Source organism: Amblyomma mixtum, chromosome 7, assembly GCF_055824585.1.
Source record: "Amblyomma mixtum isolate Tamu chromosome 7, ASM5582458v1, whole genome shotgun sequence".
Taxonomy (NCBI): domain Eukaryota; kingdom Metazoa; phylum Arthropoda; class Arachnida; order Ixodida; family Ixodidae; genus Amblyomma; species Amblyomma mixtum.
This window is the reverse complement of record NC_143018.1, coordinates 64,294,257-64,306,140: the sequence shown is the minus strand read 5'-3', so window position 1 is coordinate 64,306,140 and position 11,884 is coordinate 64,294,257. Positions and strand designations below refer to the sequence as shown.

General features: G+C 43.4%; 1 protein-coding gene across 2 annotated transcripts in view; it reads left to right on the top strand.

Annotated features, from left to right (window-relative positions):
- Positions 1 to 1,113: 1,113 nt before the first annotated feature.
- The window catches only part of LOC149336303 (venom factor-like), a 102,314-nt gene continuing 91,543 nt past the window's right edge, over positions 1,114 to 11,884 (top strand). For both annotated transcript variants that reach the window (XM_089552810.1, XM_089552811.1), the window contains exons 1-6: positions 1,114 to 1,276; positions 2,214 to 2,377; positions 5,772 to 5,972; positions 8,098 to 8,168; positions 10,050 to 10,193; positions 10,443 to 10,485. In XM_089552810.1, coding sequence (XP_089408936.1) covers positions 1,146 to 1,276; positions 2,214 to 2,377; positions 5,772 to 5,972; positions 8,098 to 8,168; positions 10,050 to 10,193; positions 10,443 to 10,485 — 754 coding nt within the window. In that variant the 5' untranslated portion in view covers positions 1,114 to 1,145. The remainder of the gene's footprint in view (positions 1,277 to 2,213; positions 2,378 to 5,771; positions 5,973 to 8,097; positions 8,169 to 10,049; positions 10,194 to 10,442; positions 10,486 to 11,884) is intronic.

The window sequence follows — 11,884 nt, the reverse complement described above, 5'->3', positions numbered from 1 at the left end:
GAAATGGCAGTGGCCTTTCAGTGAACGTAGTAAAGCTGACGGTGATTATGAATACACCACTTAATTCATAAGCAAAAGCTAAGGTGGATTTAACAAGCGGCCATATTTGAAGCATTCTTGCTACTAACGTGTGGTGATGCTTATTGTTTGCCTCCAGACATGCTCAGCGCAACGTGCGACAGAACTTCCGCCCGCCGTTAGAATGAGCAACTGCGGCAGCGAACTAAAGCGCAAGCTCGGACGGAAAACGGTAAGGCAGCACATTTCGCGCATACTCAGAGACCGCCTATCTTGTACCCGGATGGCAGCAGCAGCTGTCGCTGACGTGCAGTCAAGCAGGCCTCCTTCACAACAAGCGCATGTATCTACTCCGTTACTACAAATGACATCTCGCTTTATGTTTTATATGTTCGTCAGCATTGCGTCTTACCGTTTTCCCGCCGTCGCCATCGATCGTCTCTTTGTGCTCCTTATTCGTCACGACTTGCAAAGCAGCACAATAAATAATGTCTTTGCTCCGCTGAATTCATGCTGATGCAGAAAAGCGCTGCTATACCCACAGCATGGGAACATTTTGCTTCAGTTTTTTTGCATTTCTACTGTGACCAGCGTCTTTATGTCCCTGTTTGTCTAAAGGTGTACTCTCATAATAAACATATTCGCACCTTGTTTATGTACCGAGTTCTATTTGCTCTGTATATTTGTATTCAAATTCTTTCCTATAATTTTCCTTTCCAACGTGTCCGACAAGAAGTGCTTTGGTTGTTCTTCGCGTACTCTAGGTAAGACTTGATAAATTCATTGCATAATTAATTGTTGTCATTGTTCATGATGGCCACCCATTTACGCAGTTTCCCTTCGAGTACGCGCCGCATTCTTGAAGTCTAAAGTGCACTCGGAGCTCTAACTCGGACACTTACACTGATCAAGCTGCAACGTCGCGGCGAAGGCGGAACCATTTGGTTCAGAAAAGATGCTGCAAGAGAGTTTCGGTTTACGCTCGGACGCGGCGGCGAGATAAACTCCCCTCGGGAGATGAACGCAAGCGCGAGCTACAAGAGATAAACCGAGAGTGTGTGACTGCGAGCACTCAGTTCGCAAGGGGGCTTTGAGAGACACGACGAAAGGCTCCACGAACGTCGTCGATGCTTGCCGCCCTGGAACGAAAGCGGCGAATTTCGTTCTTGGGGAGGATGAAGTGCAGGGCAATTCGCAGGCGCAGCGTGCTTCAGGATTCGTCGCATCTCATCTGTGTGTTCTGCCTGCTGAGCCTCGCGTAAGTATTGTACGCATGCGCTACAATATCACGAGCGCAGTGCTGGCGACGGTGTGACTGGCACCCGGTACTCGAGGGACGGCGTCAGAACGGCTCTCGCACGTGTGACTGGTTGCTGAATTTCGACCATTGCGGCTGTCGTATGATCTGACTTCGTGCTGCTGAGCCTAGCGGTCGCGTTCGCAACCGATTACAGGCCTGTCTTTGTGCCAGCATGTTTTTAAGCCTGTCCTTAAGGTCCTGGCTGAGGTCACCTGCTCAGCGTCTAGAAAACGGCATTTTTTTTATATGTGAGAATATATTGTATTCAGAAAAAGGACGATACGGGGTTTTTTTATGTACAAAGTGGATATTTAACGCTACGGATGTTCGTAGAGCCGTTGATACGAGATGGATTGTCTTCTACATGGTAGCAAGGGTTCAATATTTATATTGTATGTCCACAATCGAAGAGATTCGCTTGAGTGCATCGCCCATCGTCGTAAAAAAAAAAAAGTAAAGCAACATTCAACCACGTAAGCCATATCCTAAACTGACTGAGAATCTAACATCAGAAGACGATTGATGCCTTTATGCAGCTTTTTGCCTAACGAATAAGGCATCTATCCTTTCGAGGAGCTTCATGTGAATTGCGACAACTGTTCACGTGCCTCCTTCTTGACAACGTTCAAGCACTGTACTGTTTAGAACGTTTCTATTGAAAAAAAAAATGTCATCACCAAGGACGACGTATTTCGGATCAGGATAGAATTTTGTACTTTTTCTCAGAACTGGTGAAGCACATGCCAAAACGTTCTTATCACGAGGTTTAGCGTCACAGTGGTTTTAGAGTATGCTCAACACCAAACCAATCCAGCAAATATTTCATCACCTTCTATATACGACAAAGTGAAGTATTGCTATATTCCCTAATGAACCGGTGTCTTGCCCATTGCAGTGAAGGATGCATCGTAACCGCGCCGAGCCTTGTCCGACTCGGCACCCAAGAAACTATCCTCGTCATAAACAGGGGAGGGGAACCGAAGAATGTTACTCTGCAGGCGACCGATCATCCTGCTGAGGCTCGCCTGCTCTTCAAAGAGTCATTCGTCTTGGCGGCCGGTAAGCGTGTGTGGATATATATATATATATATATATATATATATATATATATATATATATACATAGAGAGAGAGAGAGAGAGAGAGAGAAAGACAACTGTGCAGGCATGTGAGCAGCCTGCCACAAAGCAGGCTTCAGACACACAAACACACAACGGCTAAATGCGCGGCATGGCTACTATAAGTGCTAGCGTACGAAACAAATGGCCACTATATCAGCACAATTCGAAACTTTTACCAGTGCTGCAACAGGAGGCAGTGAACAAGAAAAGACGGAAGGACCTTGTCCACTGTCTCCTGTTGCAACGCTGGCAAAAGTTTCGGATATGAACCAACTAGCTGAAATCTTCGTGTTACTGCAATTTATATCAGCATAAGTGTCATGACATTGCTGCAGACGACTACGCCAAGAACTAAAGCTTGAGAATTCCCATGTGTTGCTACAGGTTGGTGACGCCGGTCAAAGCACCAGTGACAGTCACAGTAGACGATAGGAGCGGCGATGACAGTAATTTATTTATTTATTTATTTATACATACTGCAGCGCAATTATATGCGCTATGGCAGGAGTGGGAAAAAAAACAAAAAGCAAAATACTAAAGGTAATAAAATACAACAATATGTACAAAGTGAGCACAATGAAGTTCAAAACACACAAAAAGTAACAAACAAAAAAGGATCTGTTAATGGCACGGTCGGAATTTTCAGGTATTATGTGTCTTCCATGGCAGTTATAAAACTTTGAACTGGAGATGAACGAATGGATCCAGGTAAAGAATTCCAGGCTTCTATTGAACGGGGAAAAAAACTGAATTTGAGCAAATTAGTACGTGCAAAATACGGTATTAAATTTAGCTCGTGATGACTTCTTGTAGATGATAAAGGTGCAAAGTTAATGTAGTGGTTAACTGAGAGCCTTACCGATGAATTGACGATACAATGTAAGAATTTTAGTGATTCCGTGTGGCGACGGGCGGAGGGCGTGGTTAAATTCAATGAGAGAAGTGTAGAAGAGGGTGAGAAATCGCGATCATAACGATGACATATAAAACGCACAGCTTTTTTCTGGACTGCTTCTAACATGTTAATTTCAAACTGCTTGTACGGGTTCCACACTACAGCTGCGTAATCAAGAACAGGGCGGATTAGAGATTTATACAACAGTAGCTTTGTGTCTTTTGGTGAATTGGGTAGCGTGCGTCGTAGATAACCTAGTTTTTTTAGTGCTTTATTACATACGTAATCAATGTGTTTAGACCAAGATATGTTATGCGTGAATATGACACCAAGATATTTATACTGAGAGACCCTATCTACCACACGGCCATTGAACGAGTAACTAAAATGGGAAACGGAAGATTTGTTACAAAAGGACATGAGGACGGTTTTGTCGAAATTAATTCTCATTTTCCAGGTACTACACCAACTACAAAACATAGCAAATGACTCTTGGAGGTGACGATGATCATTAGGGCCATTAATTACTTCGTATAAAACGCAGTCATCAGCGTAAAGACGAATGTTAGAAGAAATGTTATGTGGCAAGTCATTTATATATATTAAAAAGAGTAGCGGTCCAAGGACGGAACCCTGAGGCACTCCTGACGTCACATCAACAGCAGCGGAATGAGAAGAATTATAAGATACGAACTGGGAACGGGATGAGAGAAAGCTAGAAATCCAATCAACCAAGTGAGGATTGTTTAGTACAGCATTTAGTTTAGCAAGAAGTTTGGAATGTAGAACAGTATCGAACGCTTTCGAGAAATCTATAAAAATGGCATCAACTTGGTTGCCGATATCGAGGTTAAGTAATATATCATGAGTGAATTCTGTTAATTGTGTTACCGTACTAAAACCGCGCCTAAACCCATGCTGAAAGTTAGATAGCAAATTACTGGATTCAAGAAAAAGCATGATGTGTTTATGAATGACGTGTTCCAACATTTTGCATGACTGTGATGTCAAAGAAATCGGTCTATAGTTAGACAAGCATTGCCTATCACCGGATTTATAAAGAGGGAGCACTTTGGCTAATTTCCATGAAGAAAGGACAGTAGCAGATGATAAAGACTTATTGAATATGATGGACAGGTATTTTTTATACAGGTATGGACATGGACAGGTATGCTTTTATACAGGTTTTATACATGGACAGGTATGCTTTTAGCACCGACCTGCTAGGACTTGTAATCCATACCTCAAGCGATAAGAATTTCCAGACAGCAATGTGCGCTAGTAGGAGGAGGAGGATAAAGAAGAGGAAAGGCAGGGAGGTTAACCGGAAGAGTAATCGGTTTGCTACCCTACACGGGGGAAAGGGGTGAGGGGATAAAGAAATGAAAGATGAACGAGAGTATCAGAAAATTGAAGTCACCATGAAAAGTCAGCGTTCGTTATAGTCACAGCGTATCATCCAGGCCAGAATTTCGCAAGAAGCGGAACAGTGCCTTGGAGGCCTTCACAGCCGACGATCGCCGCGGACAGTGGCCGAGAATCTTTTTTTCCGTAAGTAGGCGTGGATCTAGGCGCTGTAGCGCACGGCTGATAGACTGCCTTTAAGAGCTGTAGGCAGGGCAGTCTCAAAGAATGTGGGATATAATCTCGTCATACCCGCAGATGGCCCATGCAGGGTGTCAGCCATACCGATTAAGAAAGAGTAAGGTTGGTGAAAGCTACGCCAAGCCACATGCGACGGAGCTAAGTTTATTCACGTCGTGGTAGCCTGGATGTAAGCCGGAGCTTCAGATCTGGGTCCAAGGATTTTAAACGTGAATTGGAAAATTGGCCGCAATTCCACGCGGCAAGCGAGATATGTCCCGTGCAAGTGTGCGAAGTCTGCCCGCTCCGTCTGATCTCGAAATGGGGATCGACACTAAATTGCCGTCGTGGTGAGCAGTTCGCGCGACGTCATCCGCGCGGTGATTGCCTGGTAGGCCGCTGTGCCCCGGTAGCCATTGGTACATAATCTCATGTCCTTTATTGATGGCAGAGTGATTTAGTTGTCGAATTTCCACGACCAGTATTCATGGGCTCCACGGCGAAGAGCAGATTGTAAGCCTTGGAGGGAAGCTTAGGAATCGGTGAAAACGGACCACTGCTGAGGGCGCCGCTGATTGATGTGTTCAGTGGCGACAGGAAGAATGCGCGAGTAGGTAGTGTTTATAATCGGTAGAGTCAAGCTTTAGTAGTTGAATGAGCGCATGCTCGACGTAAAGCGCCACTCGGCGCAATGAATTAGCCCCATGATCACTTCTTCTATTTCATTTTTCTTCGTTTCTGCTACTTCTCGTAGACCTGCCCAGCGCAGAGAGTGTTTCACACCTTTTACTGCGTCAAACCTCTCCGGTGTTATTCCATTAAAAAGTATCTTACCCTTGCCACTGCCCCAACAGGTAGGGATAAGCTCGTACACATGAGACTTGACGAAAGCAAGTTCTCCGCTGAAGACTTCCAGGCAAACCGTTCCAAGTACATTTCCCTGAGAGTTCAATGCGATGAAGGGTTTGATAAGAAGGCGGTTCTTCTCCTGAGCCCACGATCCGGCTACTTGTTTCTCCAGACGGACAAGCCCATATACAGGCCAAAGGAAACAGGTACGTGAGTGTCTTCTTAAAGCACCGCATGACGCTCTTAATAATTTTATCCATATTTTACTGCGTTAGCAGTATAGCCTTCTTTTGCCGAAAAGCCGTGGTCTGCGTGCGTGTGTGTCTGTGTGAAGCCTCCACCATCCAAAAGCATCCTCTTATAAAACTGACCTCTCATACACGAATCTCCGTCCCACCACTCGCTTTACAGGAGTTTCACCCTCCACAAAAAATCCCCCTTCCTCTAGGAGCCTCTTCCTTTGTGTATGCGTGCGTGTGTGTGCGTGCGTGCGTGCGTGCGAGACCTTTAATCTCTGGAAACATACACCCTTAGGTTGGTGCATATCTGCGTACCCACTGGCGTATCTACACAAAGCCCACACCTCCCTCTTAACCACCTACCATTCCAGCTACCTCAGAACTGCAGTACATAAAGCTTGTAATGGCCGTTGGAGTTAAATATTATGAGTTCCAAAACGCATAGCACCGATATTTGGACACACGTTAACGAGGCCTTGATGGTCGCCATTGTCACTAGCGGTGGATCTCAGGGTGGACAGCGTTTCTTTGACACATTCTGCATCAATCATTAAATTAATAAGGCAGCGTAAAAGTAGGTGACAGTGAGCAACGAATTGCTGAAACAGAGAAATTTCAAGCAATTATTCAAAGTAGAAAGCAGCTCATATAAAAACGTTTATTACTTCCAGTTTCTATTTTACACATCCGTGATTTATAGAAACAGAAACAATATCACTCCAGTTAGTGAGGTTATCTATTGCTTGGAGCAAAAGGAATTAGCCACGTACAGAGTTACAGACTTGAAGCTGCGGTACTCACCGAGGTTGAATTAACCTAACTTATCCGTCGTTGTTTTCAATAGTCGTTGTCTTCTTTTACCTTGACACAGTCGCCTTTGAGGAGCGAATTTTTTACACGTTTGACGCGTATGCTGAGCTGGCTCAGGCGGAGAGGAATAAATTCGTTGTGACGGCCATGGCCATCAGTACACTAACTTGACTTTCGTTCTCAGGAGACACTGTTAAAGTATGCTAAGGATTTTCAAAAGGCCATGCCCGTGAAGGAACTTCTACCGCAAAAGCTGTTATAGCTTTGGTTTAGCTATGTAGCCACGCATTCTAGAGTGAAATCTACATCGCAGGCGTACGTAAGACGTTAATTACTCAGTGAATTAATTTGTTTTACCTTAATTTTTGGAGTCAACTGAATTTAATTCAATTCAGTTTCATTTGCCGCGGTGGGTAGAAGGCATTGTGGAGACAGGGAAATCCTCCTTTCCATATTTAGAGGGAAAGAGGAGAGGGAAACTGCGAGAGAGAAGAGAGTAAGGCGGTAGGAGGAAAAGGGCGGCCTAGTGGCTGTGGAGGTTATGGCGAGAAAGGAGGAAAGCGCAAAAGGTAAGTGGGTGTCACGGGAAGACCCCAAAGTGTGGCCACCGGGGAAGGTGGAATGCTCGGCTTGAGAGTGGCTCCATGGCATAATGCAGCCACTAAGCCTAGGTCTACAAATCTGCCTCCGAGTTTCTTCCCGTGCTAACTGCAACTGAGATCTGTTACTGCGCCTATCTGCGTGCAGTATAGGTTAGAGGAAATATCGACCTTTCTCAACATTGCCTCACCGTGAGAGTTATGAGAGGGGCTTAGTGAAACCATAACACTAAGTATAAAAGCACATGAGACAGGAAATTTTGAGAGGACCCTGCCGTTTCTGCATATAATACGGGTCTAATGTGGAGCTTCAACACAATTTCTTTCTTTTGCTTTTGTTTGAGTGCTAATTAGGGCCGTGTAATTTATATTCACCAGAAAGCAGTACATAATTATGCGCGGCTCATTCCACACGAAAACACTGTGTTTTGAATTTGCTTTTGGCGTCAAACAAGCATAAATTTTTGCATGCAATCGCTCTCGTCTTGTGCCAACATGGTTTTACACAAGTTCAGTCTGTGAAGTGGGCCAGGAAAGGGCCAAAAGAGAAGAAAAACCCTTTGGTCTATTCGACAAGACAATTTTTATGTTTCATATATTGTTAATTTTATTCCATTTCCTTAGATGTTAATAAATTACTAGCAAATACTTCCAGCCTCAAGATTCCCTGCCTGTCTTTTCAGTACATATCCGTGTTCTGGCCGTTGATGAAGCGCTACTCCCTTCAAATGCCAGCATTCTTCTCGAGATTAAGGTACCAGTAAGCATTTTGTATTTGTTTCACCGCTTCTGAAGGAGTTCGTCAAAACGTTTCTTCTTAGTAGCCTGAACTGTCACCGCTATGACACCCTGCTGTAAAGTAAAAGAAGGTCAGTGTTAAAATGTCTGGCTGCGGCATTGCCTCCACGCAAAATACTGGGGTGGAGGCAATATTCAGAAAAAAAAAGAAAGAGGGGAAAGCGCTTGGACACTACCAAAATATTATTTCCAATACTTTAAATTCATTGCTCTTGATACGCGGTCTTGTCGTTTACAAATAAACATGAGTGTTATGGCGATACTAGCCTTAGAGCGCTTCCGGTATCAATGGCGGGGCGTTTGAAAAGGTTTGCGTTGGTGCAGACGACGCGTCAGCTTTCGACGCTTTTTTTTCCCCTTGGTGTAACTGCTTGCTCGAAAAACGCGCCCTCTTGAAACAGGGAGTGTTCGGGGGCTAAATCACAATGTTACCAGAACAAAAAGCGTTCGACAAAGCCGTGTATGTCATTGGTGCAGGTCTTCTATAATAGCAATGGTAACAAAAAAAATGTATGCCGTTGGCCACTTATGTCTTTGAAGTAAGAGATGCTTCCCGTAAAGGGAACTGAGAGGTGAAAAAAAAAAGATAAGGTGGGCCTTTGGTACCTGTAATCTGAACAATAAGTTCTTATGATACTTTGCACTACTGCATGTATACACCAAGGGTTTTATTTAGAAATTAAGAAAACGTCGACACGAGATAGGATGGGCATCACTGTCGTAGTGATATTTTTATCCGGAAAGGGTTTTATCCCTGTGGAAAACGGGTTGGAATTTCGTGACTTTCGAACTTGGAGCGGGCTTTCTGAAGTGCGTGCACGTGGGAACTCTATTCTGTTTTAGCGAATGGCATGGCGCAAGCCCCCATGTTCACACACCTGCAGGTGCAGCCATAGTTCCGGGTGGCTGCAACGTTTCATGCAGCAAATATTCACGAAATTCCGTTAAATAGAGAAAAAGGCTTCAGAGCAAACACCTTTTATAGCCTCCTTTTGAAGCCGGTAAAGAGTCTGATTGAGAATTTTCTGACCTGAAGCGGTGTAAAAATTGGAATATTGATTTTATTTAAAGGACAACTTAGTCTTCAAGAAAAAAAAAAGAACGGTTTTTTCCGTCCACTACGATCTATGGATACTGCGGTATTACTGTTCCGGCAATGTAGGCAGGCAGACATCTTGATTACGTTACGGGGCCTTTTTTTTCTGGTGTTCTTCATTTTTTAATCCGAGCGAAATTTTTTAAAAATCTGAGCGAGTATGCTTTGTATGCAGAAAGCCGCTTTCTGTACAAAGCAATTTGCTTTGTGCAAAGGGCTGAAAATACTAGGTAGCTATGCAGTAAGGGGAGATTGATATTTGAGTAAATAGCAGTCATTTAAATTTTAGTCCAGTGTGATTCAGGGCTTTTCTCGAGTTTAAAATATATTGAACTGTGGCCTACTAGCGCGTAAAAAATACAAATTGTGGCTGATTACTTTATTTTGTAAAATTCGCTCAGAATAACTTTTCGAGTAACGAAAGGCTATCTATAAAAACTTAATTTCCCTTAATTCGACAAGTGGATGAACTGCTGATCTCTGACAAAGAAAACACAAAAACTGAAAAGGTGGATTTTTTATCCTGTCTTATGGCGTAAGCGTCTCATCTTAAAGGCGCAGATCGTAGTACAGACCCCAATAAAGAAGCACCAGTTTCTGCAGTATTATTTCACATCCTAGCTTTAGTAAAAAAAACAAAAAACAAGGGAAATAACGCCTGATCCGGGTAAATCTCGATTTCCGACTATAAGATGTCATGTGTTCAGTGTTTGTAATATTCTTTCTCCCAAAATTGCTCAGAATCCGCAAGGCATCGTATCTCAAGCACGAAACCTATGGTCATCATCGGAACATCGCAGCTCTGGCATATTCAGCCACAACTATGACCTATCCAAATATGCAATGTTTGGTGAATGGACAATCACGGTCACTTACGGACAACACGTGAGTGCTTTATTCAAGTAAACACTACGCTTCGACTAATTAGCAGTTAGAATTGCAATAACGTGGAGTGGTTACACTGCTTTTATAAGTGTACTGTACGAAATTGTTGCATGCTATCGTTAAGTTTTATTTCTCCTTTTAGTGACGAATGTGTTTTCGCTACCAGCTACTATAACTCATGCCTCTAACTTTTAGTAAACTGGACCTAATTTTATTGTTTCTTAGATGTATTGTTATTTCTCGTTGCAGAAAAGCCATAAAACCGAGGTTTCATTTGACGTCAAAGATTACGGTGAGTAAAGTTTTCTGCAATCAATCTCTTCATAATAGACATCGTATACCTTGCAATTTCATAAGTTGGAATAATATAACTTGAACCTACTTCAGGAGAAATTCCTGCGTCACTGCTGCATTACAATGTGAGGAGAAAATTACATTCAGTTCAGTCCAGTCTACAACCAGCAACAAAGCTCATTCATAGGTGCTCGTCAAAGCCGTTAAGTGATAGTAGATATCACCAATAATCTATATCACCAATAATTTGACCGAGTTGACGAACTGAGGCCTAAAGGTGTTATAGAGAGAGAAAAAACATTACCCAAAATCAAATTTTTAAGGGTACTTCTTAAGACTGAAGTTATCAAGTGTTAGTATCAACGTAAGAATAATTAAAACTTTTGCTTTTAAAATTATGCCCCATCCTACTACTTCAAAGAGGGTCGAAATTTAATTTTCTAGCACAGAAACATAGAACAAGCAAATATTTTAAGCCTAATTTCAAAAGTGCGACAAGACAAAGCTTTCTAGATTTAGGGTAGCATAGCACTAATAAAAACTATTTTCGGTAATTATTTAGTTTTCAGATCACAAAAGTGCCTCATGGCCTACCAGTAGCCTAGTTTTGATATGTAGGGAAGGTAGGAAGGTGGGAGTTAAAGAGAAAAGAGTGACATAGGTGCTTTAGTGGAGGGCTCCAGAATAAATTCTACTACCTGGGGATCTTGACATGCACAGCACATGGGCACCTCTTGCGTTTCACCTCCATTGAAACACGGCCGCCGCGACGGGTTCGAACTCGGGTACTCCGGCTCACTAGTCGAGCCCGCTAACCAAGCGGGCATAATCAAGGCCGCTAGGGCGCTTTACGAATCAGAATTAAAATCAGTTTATTGGAATGAAAAACAAAATACGAGATGGACAAATATATACAGAAGGAGGTCCCGTAGTCAGTGACTGTAGTCGGACCTTCTTGAGACCTCCTTGAAACCTCCTGGTTCTCCTGGGACCTCCTGTTTGTTGGGTTTCCTGAAGGAGTTTGAGGATGAATTTGGTTCCCTCACTTCTCGTTTTTCATTACAATATTTGCTCGCACTCTTCATAAGGCAGATTACGAAGGAAATGATAGTCTCTGTCCCCTGTGCCCGTGTATCGGCAGCTTTACCTTGGGCTTATGGACTCTAGTTTGTTGAACTGAGTTCAGCGGATGTATGTTACATCTTCTGCAAAACCCTTTTTTTTCTTTTTTAACACCACACATTGATTCTGCCCGCGAACGCCTGGCTTTGCGCCAAGGGGACTTTTGTGCCATGGTTGGTGAACTGCCACCTCTGTGACCAACGAGAGGCGATCGACCATTGCTTTATGTGGTGATGTGATGCAGTGTTTTTCCCTGGACATACCTAACGGACACT